Source organism: Colletotrichum phormii (assembly GCF_030913505.1).
Source record: "Colletotrichum phormii strain CBS 102054 chromosome Unknown BDP81scaffold_9, whole genome shotgun sequence".
Lineage (NCBI taxonomy): Eukaryota > Fungi > Ascomycota > Sordariomycetes > Glomerellales > Glomerellaceae > Colletotrichum > Colletotrichum phormii.
Window position 1 is genome coordinate 356,339 of NW_026851451.1, and position 16,009 is coordinate 372,347.

Sequence of the window (16,009 nt, forward strand, 5' to 3'; positions counted from 1 at the left end):
CCAATCTGGGGTGGTATGTATGCTTTGCATGCCCACGTCGTCTCCATCGGCCATTAGCGTCTCTCCTCTTGAGCAATGTTCATCATCATAATCAAGTCCCCATCCTACCCGCGATTGTCTCATGTGAAAACTCCAAAGCTGATTCCCATAAAATGCCCTTGCCTAGTCCCTTAAACACACAAAGATAGCAGAATCCCGGCCTCGCCGCTAATTACTGTTGGGGAGGAATGCCCTTCAGCAGGATCACGTTGAGTAGGGTTCCAGAATGCCAAGTCCAATCACAACCCGGGGGATATAAGTCTCCTGCGACGCCATTTCCATGAATGCTCTCTCTAGCCGTGTTTCCTTTCAAGTTCCCGAGTGCACTTCATACATCGTCAAGTCGGCCGGCGGGTTCCTCGTCATCGTCGCCGAAGCTGCCAACGGATGACATGTCATCGTCGTCTTCGCTCTCGGCACCGGCTTCGTCGGCGGCGTCTTTGCTCGCGTACTTCTGGACGTACTCTGAAGCTCGTTGTTAGCAACCTATGTCAACCCCTTTCGGCCTACTATTTGTGTTTACGCACCCTTGACTTTGGCGTCGTAGCTCTTGGGTTCTCTTATCATCAGGGCAGCCGCTTCGCCATTCAGGGGGTCCGTCGGGTTCGGGTATCGGAGAAGTTGAGGCAAGAAGACCTCGAAGATGTTGATCATGTCGAACATGGGCGACCAAGTCTGGTTGATGACATCCAGGCAGACGGAACCCGATCTACGCATTTCCCTGGATCAGCTCCTTGCTCTGTTTTGTTTCCTCTTGAACCGCTTGTTCGTCCAAATGTGTCTCGTTCGGGTATTCTCTACTCACAGCTCGTCGATGTTGGGGTGGAAGATGCGATTAACAAATCCGATACTCGGTGACTTATAGGGGTATTGGTCAGGAAGCTCGACATGAACCTTCCAGACGCCGCCTTCGAAAGGAGCTGCAGAGAATAAGCATGGTGAACTGATGCGTAGGTATAGCTTGAACTGACTCTCGGTAGGGCCCTTGAATCTAACATAGAACTCTTGCCTGGGTGGTGGGGTTAGGATCGGAGGATATCATCGAATGGGTCTAAGTCTTACACTTGGCGGGGTGTTAGTCGCAACAGCTCTGGAGGTGGGCTAGAAGGGTGACATACTGTTGTCGTTCACCAGAGTAACCTCGTAGTCACTCATCAACCTACAAGGGTCAGTATATCAAGCAAAAGGTGGTTTGTCGGAAAATCGCACATCCTGCGTCAGGTTAGCAGGTTGTCAAAGGTATGGCGTGACTCGGGGCGCTTTTACTTCATGACCTAGACAAAAGACAGACGTGTGAGCTTGCTGCACCATTATCATCCAAAGGCTCTGGTAGCATTGTAGACTTACATCAGTCTCGATTCTTCTGCGTGGGCTGCTCATTTTGATGGTTGCGCGCGGGGTGTTCGGAGGACGGCAATTCGATGGGGTAACGCTGCTGTAATCGGATTGCGGGGGAAGACTGGTTCGATGTTGGAGTGGAAGTCCCCGTATATAAGAGATTTCGCCAAGGGGCTTCCAAAGGTCGTTTCCTATTCGTGATGTTGCTTGGTATTGGTCTGGAATCGTGAGGAGTGCAGTGGGTGGTTACAGAGAGGAGGAGAAGGTCGGATCGGGTTCCTGACGCCAAGTCACGCGCAATGATGATGTGGGCGATCCCGGACCATGACTGATAAGTGCAACGATAAGAAGAAATGGGTCCGAGGATTAGGCGGCTAAGCGCGGATCTTGCCAGCCACCCAGGTTCTCTCGTTGCAAGTAAGTGCCCACTCCCCACCTGCCCTTGGGCTTTTACACAGCACATGACTAAGACAATGCGGGACAATGCAAGCTTGATTCATCTCGCAGGAACAATGTCGAAACTGAAAGCCGATGTTGGAGAAGTAATGTATCCCACGAGTATTGAAGGACTGCCTACAAAGCCACCGTTGCTTTCAAGGAAGAATTCCTTTAGATGTATTCACCCTTTACTCAGATTCTGTAACTGTATCCAGTCTTGCTCCAGGCTACATGCGCCGGGTTCTAGTTGAACTCAACTCACCTCAGACATTCAAAGCCAGATCAGCCAACAGACACCGGCAGTTCCGACCAACAAAGTTTGCAGGAATGATGTAAGTCCCTGGGGCTGTACTACAGACCAGTGCCATGAGGGCCGTTCCGTTCAACGACGTCGCCTGCTTGCAAGATCCCTTGATACATTTCTACAAGGAATAACCCATCGTCCCACGCAGGCACAAACTAGATGGACTAAAGTGGTGGACAAGGTTGCACGCTGTCACGAGCCAGCAAGGAGACGCCGTCTTCTTATGGGAAGGGGATGGGGGGGCTATCCGTGATACCGGCCGTCCGTCACTTCCTTCTATGTGGGGATCCATCTTACACGCAGTACAAGCGGTGTCAGTTGGTCAGATTCGCGGCGAAACCAACAATAATAGACTTCAAAAAGTCAAGTCACGCGAGCGCCATCATCCCAAGCTTCGGCTCGCTACTTCGTAGTCAGCTTGCCCTTTGCCGATCTGGGCCAAGGGGAACCTTGGACATCCCAATGCCCGTCCTTGCGGAGGGCCGAGATCAGAAACCGCCGGGCCCGAGGCAACTCTGCCTCGGTTTTAGCTCACTTACCTCAGCACCAGGGCCCTGAGAGGATCAGCGTTGTACTGGCGCCCTAGGGAGAATAGACGATAGAGCTCAGCACAGCTCACTAATCCCTTCTCAGATCAAAAGGTACGTATCAGAGAGGCGACCATGGACTCCCGTCTGAAGGGGGGGGGGGCGCACTGAACGTACCTCGGCGCCTCGTCCAATCACGGAGGTTGGTCACAGGTGGACCGGACACCGTTACTTGGGGCACTTTCCCAGCGAAGCGTCCAGCACGGCACCTGTGTGGTCAGCTTGTGAGATCGGCCCGCTTTTCCCATCTCTACCCCCAGCGGCGGGAACGAAACACCACCGGTAATTTTTGGAGATACTCAATTCTACGCAGCAAAAACCATCATGACTTGGATAATAAAAGATTACGCTTCGCCCTTCAACGCAAATTTCTTTTGAGCTTCTCTCTCCACACGTACAACATCCGCATCAATACCATCAAGTTTGCATCTTTGCATTCTCTTTTTTTCTGCACTTGCATACTCCATTCATACGTTTACTTCTTATAAAAGACAAAAAAAAGGTACTTGTCTGCCCATATGTCTCTCCCTACAATCCGAAGTACCTGTCTGAGGTCGTGTGCCTCTCTACTGAGAAGCACGCGACCCTCGACAGCAGCATCTTCAGTGCGACCCATGTATCCCGCTGTAATGCAACCATTGCAAATGCGTCACAGCTCGCATTCCCCCATGGGTACAACTTCTGCAAACCAAAGAAAGAAAGTCACACTTGGTTCTTTGCGCAGTCTGTACAAGAAGCGCGAGCCAATCACAGTCATGACTGCGCACGACTTCTCCAGTGCCCACGTTGCCGACCATGCTGGCATGGATATTATCCTTGTAGGCGACAGCTTGGCCATGGTTGCACTTGGTATGGAAGACACGAGCGAGGTTGTGGTAGAGGAAATGCTGCTTCATTGCCGTTCTGTTTCAAGAGCTACCAAGTCCGCATTTACTGTAAGTCTACTCTAAATCTAGCCTGCAAATGTCGTACTGATCCAATTTCAGGTTGGCGATTTGCCCATGGGTAGCTATGAGATAGCCCCGGAACAGGCTCTGGAAACTGCCATCCGCTTCGTCAAAGAGGGCCGGGTGCAAGGCATCAAGCTCGAGGGCGGCAAGGAGATGGCCCCCACGATCCAGAAGATTACGTCCGCGGGCATTCCTGTTCTTGCGCATGTGGGACTGACACCGCAACGGCAGAACGCCCTTGGCGGCTTCAGAGTCCAAGGCAAGACTTCCGACGGGGCTCTCAGGCTCCTTGAGGATGCACTCGCCGTGCAAGAGGCCGGCGCTTTCGCCATGGTCATTGAGGCTGTCCCTGCTGAAGTCGCAGCACTTGTTACGGAAAAGCTGTCTGTACCAACCATTGGTATCGGTGCTGGTAATGGCTGCTCCGGCCAGGTATTGGTGCAGGTCGACATGACCGGAAACTTCCCTCCCGGCCGATTTCTGCCAAAGTTCGTCAAGAAGTATGGCGACGTCTGGAGCGAGAGTCTTCGTGCCATCGAGACCTACCGGGACGAGGTGAAGAGCCGACAGTATCCTGCCCCGGAGCACACCTATCCCATTTCCAAGGAGGCGCTTGACGAGTTTACAAGCGCGTTGGAAAAGTTGTGAGGAGTTGTCTGCGTTCAGTGGCTAATAGACCATCGCCTTGCGTTGCTTTCGTGCTGCATTACCACCGGTGTTTGGGAGTCTAGAGGGCGGAGGCATTTTCATCGTTGTTCAGCCTTAGTATACCATGTAATAGCGTACTTAATCTCAGCCAAAGGCTGGATTCATAGCATAAGAAATCACAAGCTGACCGCTTGAATCCTTGAAACACTATTGCAAGCATGTCAGCATTTGCATTTGCATCGGTAGTGTCTGCTTCCTGAACGCACGCTGTGCAAGTTACCAACAATCTCATCGAGAGAAGGGGCAAAAGAGTCATTGACATAGCAAAAGACGCTGTCTGTTTCTTGAAGTTTGAGCCTCTTGCGCAAGTACCATATGACGGTATGAAATGTCTGGGTAGAAGAGATCTTGGCCACCCCTCGAGCGAGCGAGGGTGCACTTCCGACGGCCTTGAACTTGACCACGACCTTGTCTGAAGGATATTCGCCTGCGCTGCTCAGGGCAGAAGCCACATCGCGAGGTTGAGCTATCAGGATGGCTGAGGCGGACATGGTGAGTGGCACTTCTGGAGAGGCTGGACGATCTGGGATGGTTGCAGGCGGAGGTGACGCCGAGTCTGACCTCGGGATGCCAGGCGACGATGGAGTTGCCATTTTCGGGTGCTGTGTGGTTGCCTACAGTGTATGCGTGTTCGAGGGAGTGTTAGGATGAGGAGGATAAGAAATGTGAGCGGTGTCGAGCTAGCCGAGTCATCAAGTAAGGTACTGGGAGGTTGTTCGAATGAATAGAAAGCACAGGAAGGAAGTGAGGTTGGAGATGAAAGAGTGAGACTGCCCTGGGCATTGTCTGCTAGGTTTGGCAGGTGGTTGACCGGAGCCCCGTGAGTGGTCGCTGCCTGAGTGCCCCGGGCGGGCTCGCCAGGCACCTCAAGCACCTCACTTCAGGTTGTTCCTCAGATAAGGTACAACTACCTTACACACCCATCATCAATTACAGATCCAACATCAACTATCCAGACAAATTCCGATTCAGCTCGTCACCATGAGCCCGCGATGCTATAGGCGACGTCGATTACGAGTACAAACCCCGACAATTCCGAAGGCCAAAAGGTTTCCAGAGACAATAGGCTATCTGGTCACCACGCATGCATGATGATCGCAGAGTACCTAAGAGGGAGAGGAAGATGTAAGGAATCGATGCGACCACCCTCGGCCTCAGGCGCGTAGCCCTGAATAGACGACGTCTCTTACTCTCACCGCATAAGCCGCGCTTATTACGAAGAGCACATCAAGCCGTGAGCAACACTCAAGCCTGCGAGCGATTCGTGACCACGTCCTCTACCACGGAGAGCCAACACGTATTCGGGCTACTCGTAGTTGTTCACTTCGTCTTTGTTTGATGCCGTAGAGGCCCAGAGACGTAACACAGTCGTAAGAACAATCTCTGATTCACCTCACCTTCCTTATTCCTACGTCACACAATCACAAAGCTATTGCTCGCCAGTGTGGTGACTGGTCATGAGCCTCTTTATAAGACGCATTTCGTACACTTTCGATTCTTTCTTTTTCTAGACATGATTTCATTCAAGCAACACTCAATTCCTAACATTGACTGCAGAACTTCGGACCTCTTTTTAGATCTTGATCCCGTCGTACCTGAGGGCGACGCAAATCCATTGAAATGACAGCAACACATGCTACGCTTGTGTGCAAGCAGACGCGCGATGTTGAAGACTTGGCACGCTTCCCTAGGGATGTTGCTTTAGACGGCCTGTATCTCGACGTTCCAGTCGTTGTTGCCGCAGCGCGCCACGGACTCGTTCCTTGCGTGAAGGATGACCCAGAAATTCGACACCGAATACGCCAGAGTATCAACGTCCTCGACCACCATGTCGAAAACGGCTGGGTCGTGTACGGCGTCAACACGGGCTTTGGCGGCAGCGCCGACTCACGGACTGAACAGCTCAAGAAACTACAAATTTCTCTGCTCCAACACACCCAAAGCGCCATCATCGCCTCCTCTGACCTGAGCTATAGTCAAGTTGACCAAGACGGACAGTCTCACGTCATTCCAACGGCTTGGGTGAAGGCCGCCATCGTCATTAGGGCGAACCAAAACCTCCGCGGCCATAGTGCCGTCAGGGTGGAGGTTATCGAGACCCTCCTCAGGCTTCTTCGTCACAACATCACGCCGTTGATTCCCTTGCGAGGAACCATTTCGGCATCCGGGGACTTGATGCCCCTATCTTACATCGCGGGGACTCTAATCGGAGACCCCAATATTTCCGTCAGTGTCGGATCAGGCACCAGCAGAAGAGTTGAGTCTGCCCGCGATGCATTGTCAGGATGTGGCATTCAGCCTGTTGAGCTGCAGCCAAAGGAGGGCTTGGGCCTAATCAACGGGACTGCACCCTCTGCCGCCTTGGCTGCATTGGTAATTTACGAAGCGAACCAACTCGCGGTCCTCGCCCAAGGTCTTACTGCATTCACATCCGAGTGCCTACTTGGAAACGTTGAGTGGACCAACGAGTTCGTTCACAGGATCCGACCTCACAACGGACAGAAAGAGGTGGCTAACAACATTCGCAACTTCCTCAAGTCCTCCAAGTATGTAACCGGCCTGGAAGGCAAGAAACGGACGGGCCAAGGTCTATGGCAGGACAGATACTCGACACGAACCGCGCCCCAGTGGATGGGCCCTTACTTAGAGGACCTCCAACTGGCCTATAGGCAAATCCAGACCGAGCTCAACTCGACATCCGACAACCCAGTTATCGACATAGGCGATGGCGGTGATGTGGCCGCAGGTGACGTGTACTCCGGAGGCAACTTCCAAGCGACCGCCATCACCTCTGCCATGGACAAGACCAGGACGGCGCTGCAGATGATCGGGCGTTTGCTCTTCTCGCAGTGCTCCGAGCTAATCAACCCGGCCACGAACAACGGCCTCGATCCGAACCTCGTCTTGGGAGACCCTAATGTGTCCTATACCATGAAGGGCATCGACGTCAACATGAGTGCCTACATGTCGGAGCTGGCTGCGCTCGCGCATCCCGTCTCGTCCCACGTCCAGTCGGCCGAGATGCACAACCAGGGCATCAACTCTCTCGCGTTCCTCTCAGGCCGCCGTACCATGGAGGCTGTCGATGTCTTATCGCACATGTGTGCCGCTCACCTCCTCGTGTGCTGCCAGGCAGCGGACCTGAGAGCCTATCACGAGAAATTCCTTTCCTTTGTGTCCTTGTCGACTTCCATGACAAACCTGGCCTCCTTGTTAGACAAGGACCACATGAGCAATGGTCAGACGACTGAGTCAACAATGACAGGGGCTGGTTTTGACGAGCTAGTCAGAGTGTGGTGGTACGAGGCAAACAAATCCAGCCATATCCAGCGCTGCTCGATCGTTGCCTCCAAAGCCGCCTCCCACATCATGGATTCGATAGCTCACGATGGGTCTAGCTCCGTCTCGTTGATGGAAGTCCTAGCCACCCGAGACGACTTCCGGCAAACCATGGAAGCATGGGTCGCCGACCCGTTCAAGCGCCCCAACTCAGAGCCCACATACCCCGAAGGACTAGGCCAAGGCTCTGCAGCGCTCCAAAGTCTCGTGCGCCAGGAGTTGAGAATTGAATTCCACCAAGGCTTGAGGGAAGGGCAGCGCAGCACGATTGGTACCAGCGTTTCAAAGATTTACGAGGCAATCCGCCAGGGCTCCGCCGTCCAGAGACTATTACCCTGCCTCTTTCATGGTGTGAACGGTTTTGAGACATATATTTCCGGAACCTCGAGTGACGGTGAAGAGCGGGATCATGGCAATCTGAGTCACCTCCCATCGACGAACCGGTACCTGCCGGCGATGCTAGCATACGAGCGGGAACAAGAACAAGTGAAGAGGAAGCGGGAGGAGTAGGTCTCGGGACTTTCGCAAAGAGCAAAAACATAGACTATACTCGACTCTGTCAAAATAATCAAAAGTTTACTGAATACTGAACACCGTAGACTGAAATAAGTTGCCATGGGCTTAGGGATAATCTATGTTTGTGTTGCAGTATAATGGACAGTACGCCAAATGGACAATTGAACGTCACCAGCGGACAAGGGACAGCGACCTCAAGTTGCGTGGGGAAAACAAAGCCACACCATTAACTAATTCGTTTTTCCTCATTGTTTCGTTCATAGAAATTCATGTCCTATTTGATTGAAGTATTCCACGTGGACTATTTTTTGGCTGCATATAATACCAGAACAAGGGTGATCAATTAGTCGCTGGATAGATACGTTTGCGACTGATGAGTTACGATGATGCTACTTGAAGTTTTGTGTTCTCTGGAAAGACCCAAGGAGAACAGAGACCCTTTTCAGCCAACCACACTCCCAAACCCCATCAACCAACCCATCACATCAACCCATCAAAAAACAACAAAACAATACAAACAAAGCCAACGTCAAACCCCCCCAAAAAGCAAAAGAAACTGTCCCTAGCAAGGCTCGAACTTGCGACCTTTGGATATCTCTAGATGTTCTAGAGTCATACGTATGGATATGAGACCAACGCTCTACCGACTGAGCCATAGAGACTAATTAATATCTTTTCACTGCCTAAAAGAAAATTATGACCCCTGTCGAAGAGGGGCCTCGCTGGACAACAGTCGGCCCCCCCCCTTTCCCCCCCACTGAAAGGTCACTAGAAGAGGGCCCGTGGGATGGATAGTGGGGCAGTGTGGTGCGGTGCGGCGCGCGGAATGTGCAGCAAGCGCGGACGGGGATGCATGGAAGCTCGACTGACGTGCAAACACCCAAACGAACGCGTGGGAAAACCAAAAAACCGTCCCGTCCAAAAGCCATGTAGCTTGCGCATCGTCGAAACCTAATTCGATGCCAGACCCCGTTACCATGGAATTTCTTTCCCTTCACGTCATCTCAGATACGATGTTATTTTTTGAGGACCATATGCACTCACTTCCCAAATAGTCATTTGGAAAGGAACCTCCCCTAGACCAAGCTCGGGCCGTTTGCGAGACGCTGGCGTGGCTGGTTCGCAGACCGGTGCCCTTCTCGTGGGAGAAACTAGAATGAGTGCACGATAGCTTCTTATAGTCGAGATCGTGGTTGTCAATGCACCCCCGGACTCCGGAGATTTTATTTACTTCTTCGTTCCGTTGCGTGCTCAAAGGATCTGACATCTAGATCTCGTCTCCAAGCTGACCCGGTGACATAACCGAAGCGTGGTATGGATATTCACCATAACATTCATCTAGGAAGCGGGGGTATATGAAATGCTTGAATTATCCTCAACGCCTTGTCTGAATAACACAAACACTCGGGCTGCTTCACACACACCCGCAGCATCCTACTTTCCCAAACCATGCAGTTTTTTCGTGTTCAACGTACAATATACACAAGCATAGACTGTTCAATGTGATATCTACACCGTGGTTCATTAAGACGCGCCGTCCTAGTTTCTCCTCCTATCGCATGTACGGCCACTGGTGATGATGATGCTGATGGCCGACAAAGTGCCGCCGCCCTGCCCGCGCCAAAAAAGGAAATGGAAAATTGAGCCGTCGTGGTATAAGATAATCCATGCCAAACGCCACTGTGCATGCAATGATATCAATGCGAGCCGACCTATTAGTGAAAGACGAAGTGAAGAGAAAATAAACATGACCGGAAACCAAACATGGTTTCATGTTGGACAGTCTACTGGTATCATTGGTTCCACGACCGTGGAACGTATCCGTAGCTTTTTGATGATAATGCGCCGTGCATTGCAACGGCAAGTGGGGGATCGAGAAGAACATTTGGAAGCAGGGCAGAGTCGGTGTCAAAGTGTTGGGCGACATGGCGAGGAGTCCATGGGCTGGCCTGGTCTACAAGGAGTCGTCCGTGTATTCGTCGTCGCGTGAGTGTTTAGATCGGTATCTGGGAGCCCGGCCCAGTTGGCTGAGAAGGTCGTCCAGCTCGGCCCAGTTGTCAGTGTTTTCAGCAAACTTGCGATGTTTGCGTGTGAGAATGTGCTTCGAGTTGTTAGCGTGACAGTATTATTCAAGTCCCACTCTCCACATACCTCGTCAAAATCCTTAAATTTGTCCTGGCAATTCTCACAGTAGCCCGGCTTCAGGTCGCGCTTGCTCTTAGCAGGCGGAGCCTGTGTCTTGGAGCTGGTTCTTGAGAGCTTGGAACTCGGCTTCTCAGCGTCCTCTTCAATGAGCTCCATACGCCTGCTGGTGGTTCGAGAAACACTAGTAGATCTAGTAGACGTCGCTTCCAGAGACATCTCCGTGAGCCGCCGTGAGCTGGCATCTTGGGGAACGGGGGCGCCCCGTTGCAACACCTTGCGTTGCAGACCATGCACCTCCTTGCTCGTACCAGCCTTGGCTCCGTTGATGCCAGAGGTAGACGAGATCATGTTCGACCGGATAGCCGAAGTCACGTTGGATGGCTGCAATCCAGAGGCGACGGGCTCGCCGGCCAAGAAGCGTCCGTCGCCGGTCCGTCCTGTGAAAGCATGTTGAGTCCGCCCGAAATCAATCGGGTTTGATACCACAGCCTTGGGAGGGTTGAACACATCCATGGGCTTCATGGCAGCCCGCAACTTGTTCTGTCCCTCTTGCATCTCAGAAAGCGAGCGCTTTCCAACGGCTGCCTTTGGCGCAGGGACTTCAGGAGGCTGGAGAGACGGGCTATCTTCAACCGCAGGCTTGGCAGCACGCTCCTTGTGTTCCTTTGGATCCTTCTGCTGCGTTGACGGCTTCCGACTAGGCCGTTCAACGGGTCCGGGCTCTTCGACAAAGGGGCATCGGCCTTCGGTAACAGTCCTGAACTGCGGCCATTCGCCGTGGTACTTGTTATTGACCTTGGGATACTCCCGCACCATGATAGGCTTCTGCTTCTCGTCGATGTCGTAGATGTAGATATATGGCCCCTTGAAGTTGATCATTTCCCGGCTAGTGACCGCATCCGAGGGACCGTTCAGCCGCTCATGCTGCAGCAGCTGCAGTAGACCAGGCTCCTCCGTAGCCTTCTTAGTTCCCACGTTTCTCGCAGAATCGCGGTTGGCGCCATATGCCGCGACGACATGCGGGTCAGGCTCCAGCAGAAATTGCAATATCCTCTGGAACTTTTCCACCGACCAAATCTTCTTTCCCATGTCTCGAGCCTTGTGAAGCACATCGTTGCTCTGGGTTGATCTCGTTCTCCTGGTTCTGTCTTCGTGAGCCTGGGCTTGAGCTCGCCTCGAGGTAGTCTCTAGCAGGAGACGTCTTCGTGCGTCGGTAGACCTGTCGAGAAGGGAGGGGTTGATGGTCTGAGGCTGTTCCTCGAGTTCGGCATCGTGTGCAGCAGCTTGCACGTCCTCCTGCGCAGGTATCGGTCGAGCGGTCACAATGTGGGTGATGCTACTTGAGAAGAATCGTTCGTCTCTCTATACAACGAGTTGTCAGTGAATAGGAGCCAACAGAATCATGGCTGGCAATCTTTGCACATACGGCTCCAAGAGACTGAGCTTGACGGGCAAGCTTGGCCCTCTGGTCTTCCGGGACACTATCAAAGTAAAAGACCATCTTGGGAAACCTCCCGCGGTACTCGGCCTGCCATTGGCGGATCCTCTCGACATTACTAGAGTCATCGTGGTGTGTTGATCGTTCCTTTGTTATAGGGCGGCCGACTCGCTGGGGAAGCTGGGATGCCTTTGTGACCTTTGAGGGCGATCGAAGCTGACGCGAGCCGACATTTTCGACAACCTGCTTCTTGAACGGGGGTGGCTGGGCGTAGAGCTCCTCCCGTTGGATGTTGGCATGAGAGCGCTTCTGCTTGGCGTGGGCCAGAGCAGAAGCGGCTCTCAAGGGTGAATTGACCACATTGGGGTTGCTAGACAAAGGCGTTCGTCTGGTGGACATGGCCGAAGGAGGGATAGGATTCGGTGATAGGGATATGGCTGCCATAAAAATGCCCAATCAATATGCTTGGTGTGAAGAGGCTGTTGAAATATTGTCGATCGGATCTGAGTGGTTCGGAGGCGCTGCAGATGAGAGAGAGGAGGAGACAGAACGTGAGTATCTGCAGTGGTGGTTGTGTGGTGGCTGCGAAGAGGCGGGGGGGGGGGTTTGCTGCTCTGTGGACGAGCACGCGACGTGGGAGGCTACTACCTACACGTCGCTCACGCGTTCCAACAGAGACCGTGTCGACAAAGTTCACCAAGACATTGAAGACGGAGTTTGAGCCTGAAAGAAGTTGCAAAACCACACGAGCAGGAGACAAAGGAGGAGGGGAGGGTATCGTCGTCGGAGTCGTCGTGGAGGCAGCACCTGAGAGGTGTGTGGTGAATGTGCAGAGGAAAGAGCTTTCTTAATCAAGAGAGTGGTTGGTGTTGTGTGTGTGCGTGTGGTTGTGTGGTGGGAACACACTGGGAAGAGGTCCCCCCCCGTCGTCCACTCTTACCAGACCGTGGCCCCCCCGGGCTTACCCAAAGACCCATGGCAGGACCCAAGTCGCGCTTGACGAGTTTGGGAGGGGAACAACAGCGCTAATCCCAGTTGGACACGCCCAAAAACACGCACGGGCCAGACCTCTCTCCAGCAACCGGCCAAATTTGCTTGGCCCAGCGCGTCTTGCCAGTCAGCGCTCACAGTGGATGCAGCCGCTGTAGTACAGGCATAGCTCACTGTGATTCCGGGCAGGTCCCTTAAGGTAAGGTCCCCAACTTTACTGAACCTGTCTATTTTACCGCCTGCCGACCTTACCTTACCTCACCTCAGGTTCGGTACCTTACCCAATGCCCACCTCCCGTCAACAATAACAACCCCCTCGGGCAAAGCACCCGGGTGCTAGGCGACAGGCTGCCCGGGGTGGATAAAGGTGACAGGCGTGCAGATGATGGAAATTGGATGGAGCTGCCAGTGTGGAAAAACAATAAGAAAATCTTGCTGCTTCTGGGGCCATGTTGGATCTATTCCCCGGTGCATATGCATTTACCTACGCAATGTGTTCGAAAGTGACCATGATAGACATGTGTTGACGGGCGGACATTCGGATCTTGTCAAGTATCTTTTCACGCTTCAGAGAGCCTTGGAAACTTGAGGCATAATGCTATGTAGACGAATCATATGTGTTGCACCGTCTCCGTAAAAGATTTGCAAGGTGGCTGGCTGGACGGAATAAGGTATGGGATGTATAATAATACGCATGCAGATGCAAAACATGACCTGCATGTCTTCACTAAATACATAAAAAAGACTTAAATACACTCACTCTCATCTTCACTGCAAAATTCTCATCCACTCGTCATTGTGGCACGATACTTAAAAGGGGGGGCATCTAGGTTACCCCGTGTCACTCAAAGTCCGCATGCGTTCGCCATTGACGAGTCAGGACTGAGCAGTGAGCACCCAAATTCTCCTACACTGTATCCGTACCTTACCTGAGGTTGCCCGTGGTTAGCACCTCCGGTCATGACCTCATCCGAACCGTAGAGCCCGTCCATCGTCCGCGTCCACCTCCCTTGTCTGACTCTCTCACCTCACACCCACCACCCACTCCTCATCACGGAAGTGACAAGACCCGGTCATGAACGTCTCACGGCCGGTGAGCCGCGCCCTCCGTGCCGCACCGAGGTTACGCCCGGCATCACCATGGCGCCGGCCTCTGCCACCCTCCGCCGCCGTCGGCCGTCAGCTCCGGCCCTACTCCGACGTCTCTGCCGGCGATTTGCAGTTCGGCCAGCCGGTACATGAGACTCACCCTCACATTCTCAAAGCCGGAGAGAGTAAGTCAACTCCCACCATTCTCAGTCATACTCAGCTCAATCTCATGGTTGCCTGCTTCATATGAACCTCATATGAATGGCATGAGAATAAAGCTATCCAAAAATCACTTAGCAACTCATAGACTAACACCCCCCTTCAGTCACACCCGGCATAACAGCCCAAGAATACCACGACCGCCGCGCCCGCCTCGCCGAACGCCTCCCAGACAACGCCGTCGCCGTCCTCGCCGCCGCAGACCTCAAATACCGCTCGGGCGCCGTCTTCTTCCCCTACCGCCAAGACTCCAACTTCCTCTACCTCACCGGCTGGAACGAGGGCGACTCGGTCGCCGTCATCCGCAAGACGGGCAAGGACTACGGCGACTACGAGTTTCACCTCTTCGCCAAACCAAAGGAACCCGTCGCGGAGCAGTGGATGGGCGCCCGCAACGGCGTCCAGGCCGCCCTCGACATCTTCAACGCAGACAAGGCCGACGACATTGCCCGCATCGACCGCTGCCTCCCCGAGATCCTAAAGGGCGCCAGCAGGGTCTACACCGACATCCCGAAGCCGGGCAGTAGTAGTAGCGGCGAACCCGCGGGCAACGGCAGCAGCAAGCTCGCCAACCTCATGAACTCGGACAAATCCTGGTTCCCCTCCGTCCGGACCCCGCTCTACCCCGTCATCAACCAGCTCCGCGCCATCAAATCCCCCGCCGAGATCGCCAACATGCGCCGCGCAGGCCAAATCTCCGGCCGCGTCATCACGGACGCCATGCGCCGCGCCTGGACACGCGAAAAAGACCTCCACGCCTTTCTGGATTACCGCTTCACCGCCGACGGCTGCGACGGCCCCGCCTACGTCCCCGTCGTCGCGGGCGGGCGCAACGGCCTGTGCATCCACTACGTCGTCAACAACAACACCATCCCGCAGGACGAGATGCTCCTCGTCGACGCGGGAGGCGAGTACGGCACCTACATCACCGATATCTCGCGCACCTGGCCCGCCGCCGGGAAATTCACGCCCGCGCAGCGGGACCTCTATGAGGCTGTGTTGACGGTCCAGCGGTCCAGCGTCGCGCTCTGCCGCGAGGACGCCAACCTTTCACTAGATGAGATCCACGAGCACACCTCGGCGGGGCTGCTCGAGCAGCTTAAGAGCCTCGGGTTCGAAGGGATCACGTCGCGCGACGTCGACGTGCTCTTCCCGCACCACGTCGGGCACTACGTCGGGCTGGACGTGCATGACGTCCCCGGGTACGGGCGGCGGACGCCCCTGAAGAAGGGCCACTGCGTGACGATCGAGCCGGGCATCTATGTGCCGGACACGGACCGGTGGCCGGAGCATTTCCGGGGTATGGGCGTGCGGATCGAGGATAGCATCTGCGTGGACGAGACGTCACCGTATATTCTTACGACGGAGGCTGTTAAGGAGGTTGCTGATATTGAGGCTCTGAGAGACTAAGAGAAAGGGAAAGGGGGAGGAGGGGGGCCGGGCGACGTGGTAAACCAACATTTGTGAAACATTGTAAACCTCCGTGTATCCATCGCTGTAACAACATAGTAACGATACCAAAGTGGCACCATAGACTGTGCCGTTACACACAAAGAGAAGCCATTCCGCTTTTGCTGGTCGAGTATCGTTCCACTTCGTCCACCTGTGAGGTCGCAACAGAAAGGGGATCTGTAATCATGCAGCGTGGTCTCTCCATAGGTTAACATCTCGTATCAACGCTCCCATATCTACTAAATGGGACCAGGACCCTTGTTTCCTACCGGAGCTCAGAAGGCCAAAGGGGGCACGTTCCCGGCATAGACCTGGCGGGGCATCCTCCATGTCACAACACTGGTTCCTCGGGACTGATTCTTCAGGCAGCTTTTGGTCAGAGGCCATGTTGGTCAGCTGCTTCAGAACGATGTGAGATCACCGTTATCGCGGTATAAGTGGCTTGTGCAACATGTGT

The 16,009-nt window shown here is 53.8% G+C and overlaps 6 protein-coding genes and 1 non-coding gene across 7 annotated transcripts; 3 read left to right on the forward strand and 4 right to left on the reverse strand.

The window, feature by feature from the left end:
- Positions 1–367: 367 nt before the first annotated feature.
- On the reverse strand, positions 368–1,419 carry BDP81DRAFT_393746 (ubiquitin-conjugating enzyme; the record flags this gene model as incomplete). Its single annotated transcript, XM_060587862.1, has 7 exons — positions 368–504; positions 567–748; positions 845–959; positions 1,011–1,043; positions 1,158–1,198; positions 1,306–1,313; positions 1,387–1,419. 7 exons carry the CDS (start codon positions 1,417–1,419, stop codon positions 368–370), a joined length of 549 nt encoding a protein of 182 aa, XP_060445652.1.
- Positions 1,420–3,224: 1,805 nt separating this feature from the next.
- BDP81DRAFT_460653 (3-methyl-2-oxobutanoate hydroxymethyltransferase) lies at positions 3,225–4,304 on the forward strand (the record flags this gene model as incomplete). The annotated part of the gene is made up of 2 exons (XM_060593676.1): positions 3,225–3,641; positions 3,693–4,304. 2 exons carry the CDS (start codon positions 3,225–3,227, stop codon positions 4,302–4,304), a joined length of 1,029 nt encoding a protein of 342 aa, XP_060445653.1.
- A 72-nt stretch (positions 4,305–4,376) lies between these two features.
- BDP81DRAFT_217864 (ubiquitin-like autophagy protein Apg12) lies at positions 4,377–5,109 on the reverse strand. Its single transcript, XM_060582746.1, has 2 exons — positions 4,571–5,109; positions 4,377–4,511 (listed from the first exon to the last, which is right to left on the reverse strand). Exons 1-2 carry the CDS (start codon positions 4,955–4,957, stop codon positions 4,449–4,451), a joined length of 450 nt encoding a protein of 149 aa, XP_060445654.1. The 5' UTR covers positions 4,958–5,109; the 3' UTR covers positions 4,377–4,448.
- Positions 5,110–5,783: 674 nt separating this feature from the next.
- Positions 5,784–8,491, forward strand: BDP81DRAFT_217876 (phenylalanine ammonia-lyase). The gene has a single exon (XM_060582747.1). The coding sequence runs from the start codon at positions 5,985–5,987 to the stop codon at positions 8,211–8,213; it is 2,229 nt and encodes a 742-aa protein (XP_060445655.1). The 5' UTR covers positions 5,784–5,984; the 3' UTR covers positions 8,214–8,491.
- Positions 8,492–8,776: 285 nt separating this feature from the next.
- Positions 8,777–8,881, reverse strand: BDP81DRAFT_t165. Its single transcript has one exon. It is a non-coding gene; the product is annotated as a tRNA-Met (tRNA).
- Positions 8,882–10,173: 1,292 nt separating this feature from the next.
- BDP81DRAFT_449151 (Dfp1/Him1) lies at positions 10,174–12,201 on the reverse strand (the record flags this gene model as incomplete). The annotated part of the gene is made up of 3 exons (XM_060592370.1): positions 10,174–10,320; positions 10,371–11,726; positions 11,791–12,201. The coding sequence occupies 3 exons, from the start codon at positions 12,199–12,201 to the stop codon at positions 10,174–10,176; spliced, it is 1,914 nt and encodes a 637-aa protein (XP_060445656.1).
- Positions 12,202–13,867: 1,666 nt separating this feature from the next.
- On the forward strand, positions 13,868–15,510 carry BDP81DRAFT_449152 (metallopeptidase family M24; the record flags this gene model as incomplete). Its single annotated transcript, XM_060592371.1, has 2 exons — positions 13,868–14,066; positions 14,207–15,510. The coding sequence occupies 2 exons, from the start codon at positions 13,868–13,870 to the stop codon at positions 15,508–15,510; spliced, it is 1,503 nt and encodes a 500-aa protein (XP_060445657.1).
- Positions 15,511–16,009: the final 499 nt, after the last annotated feature.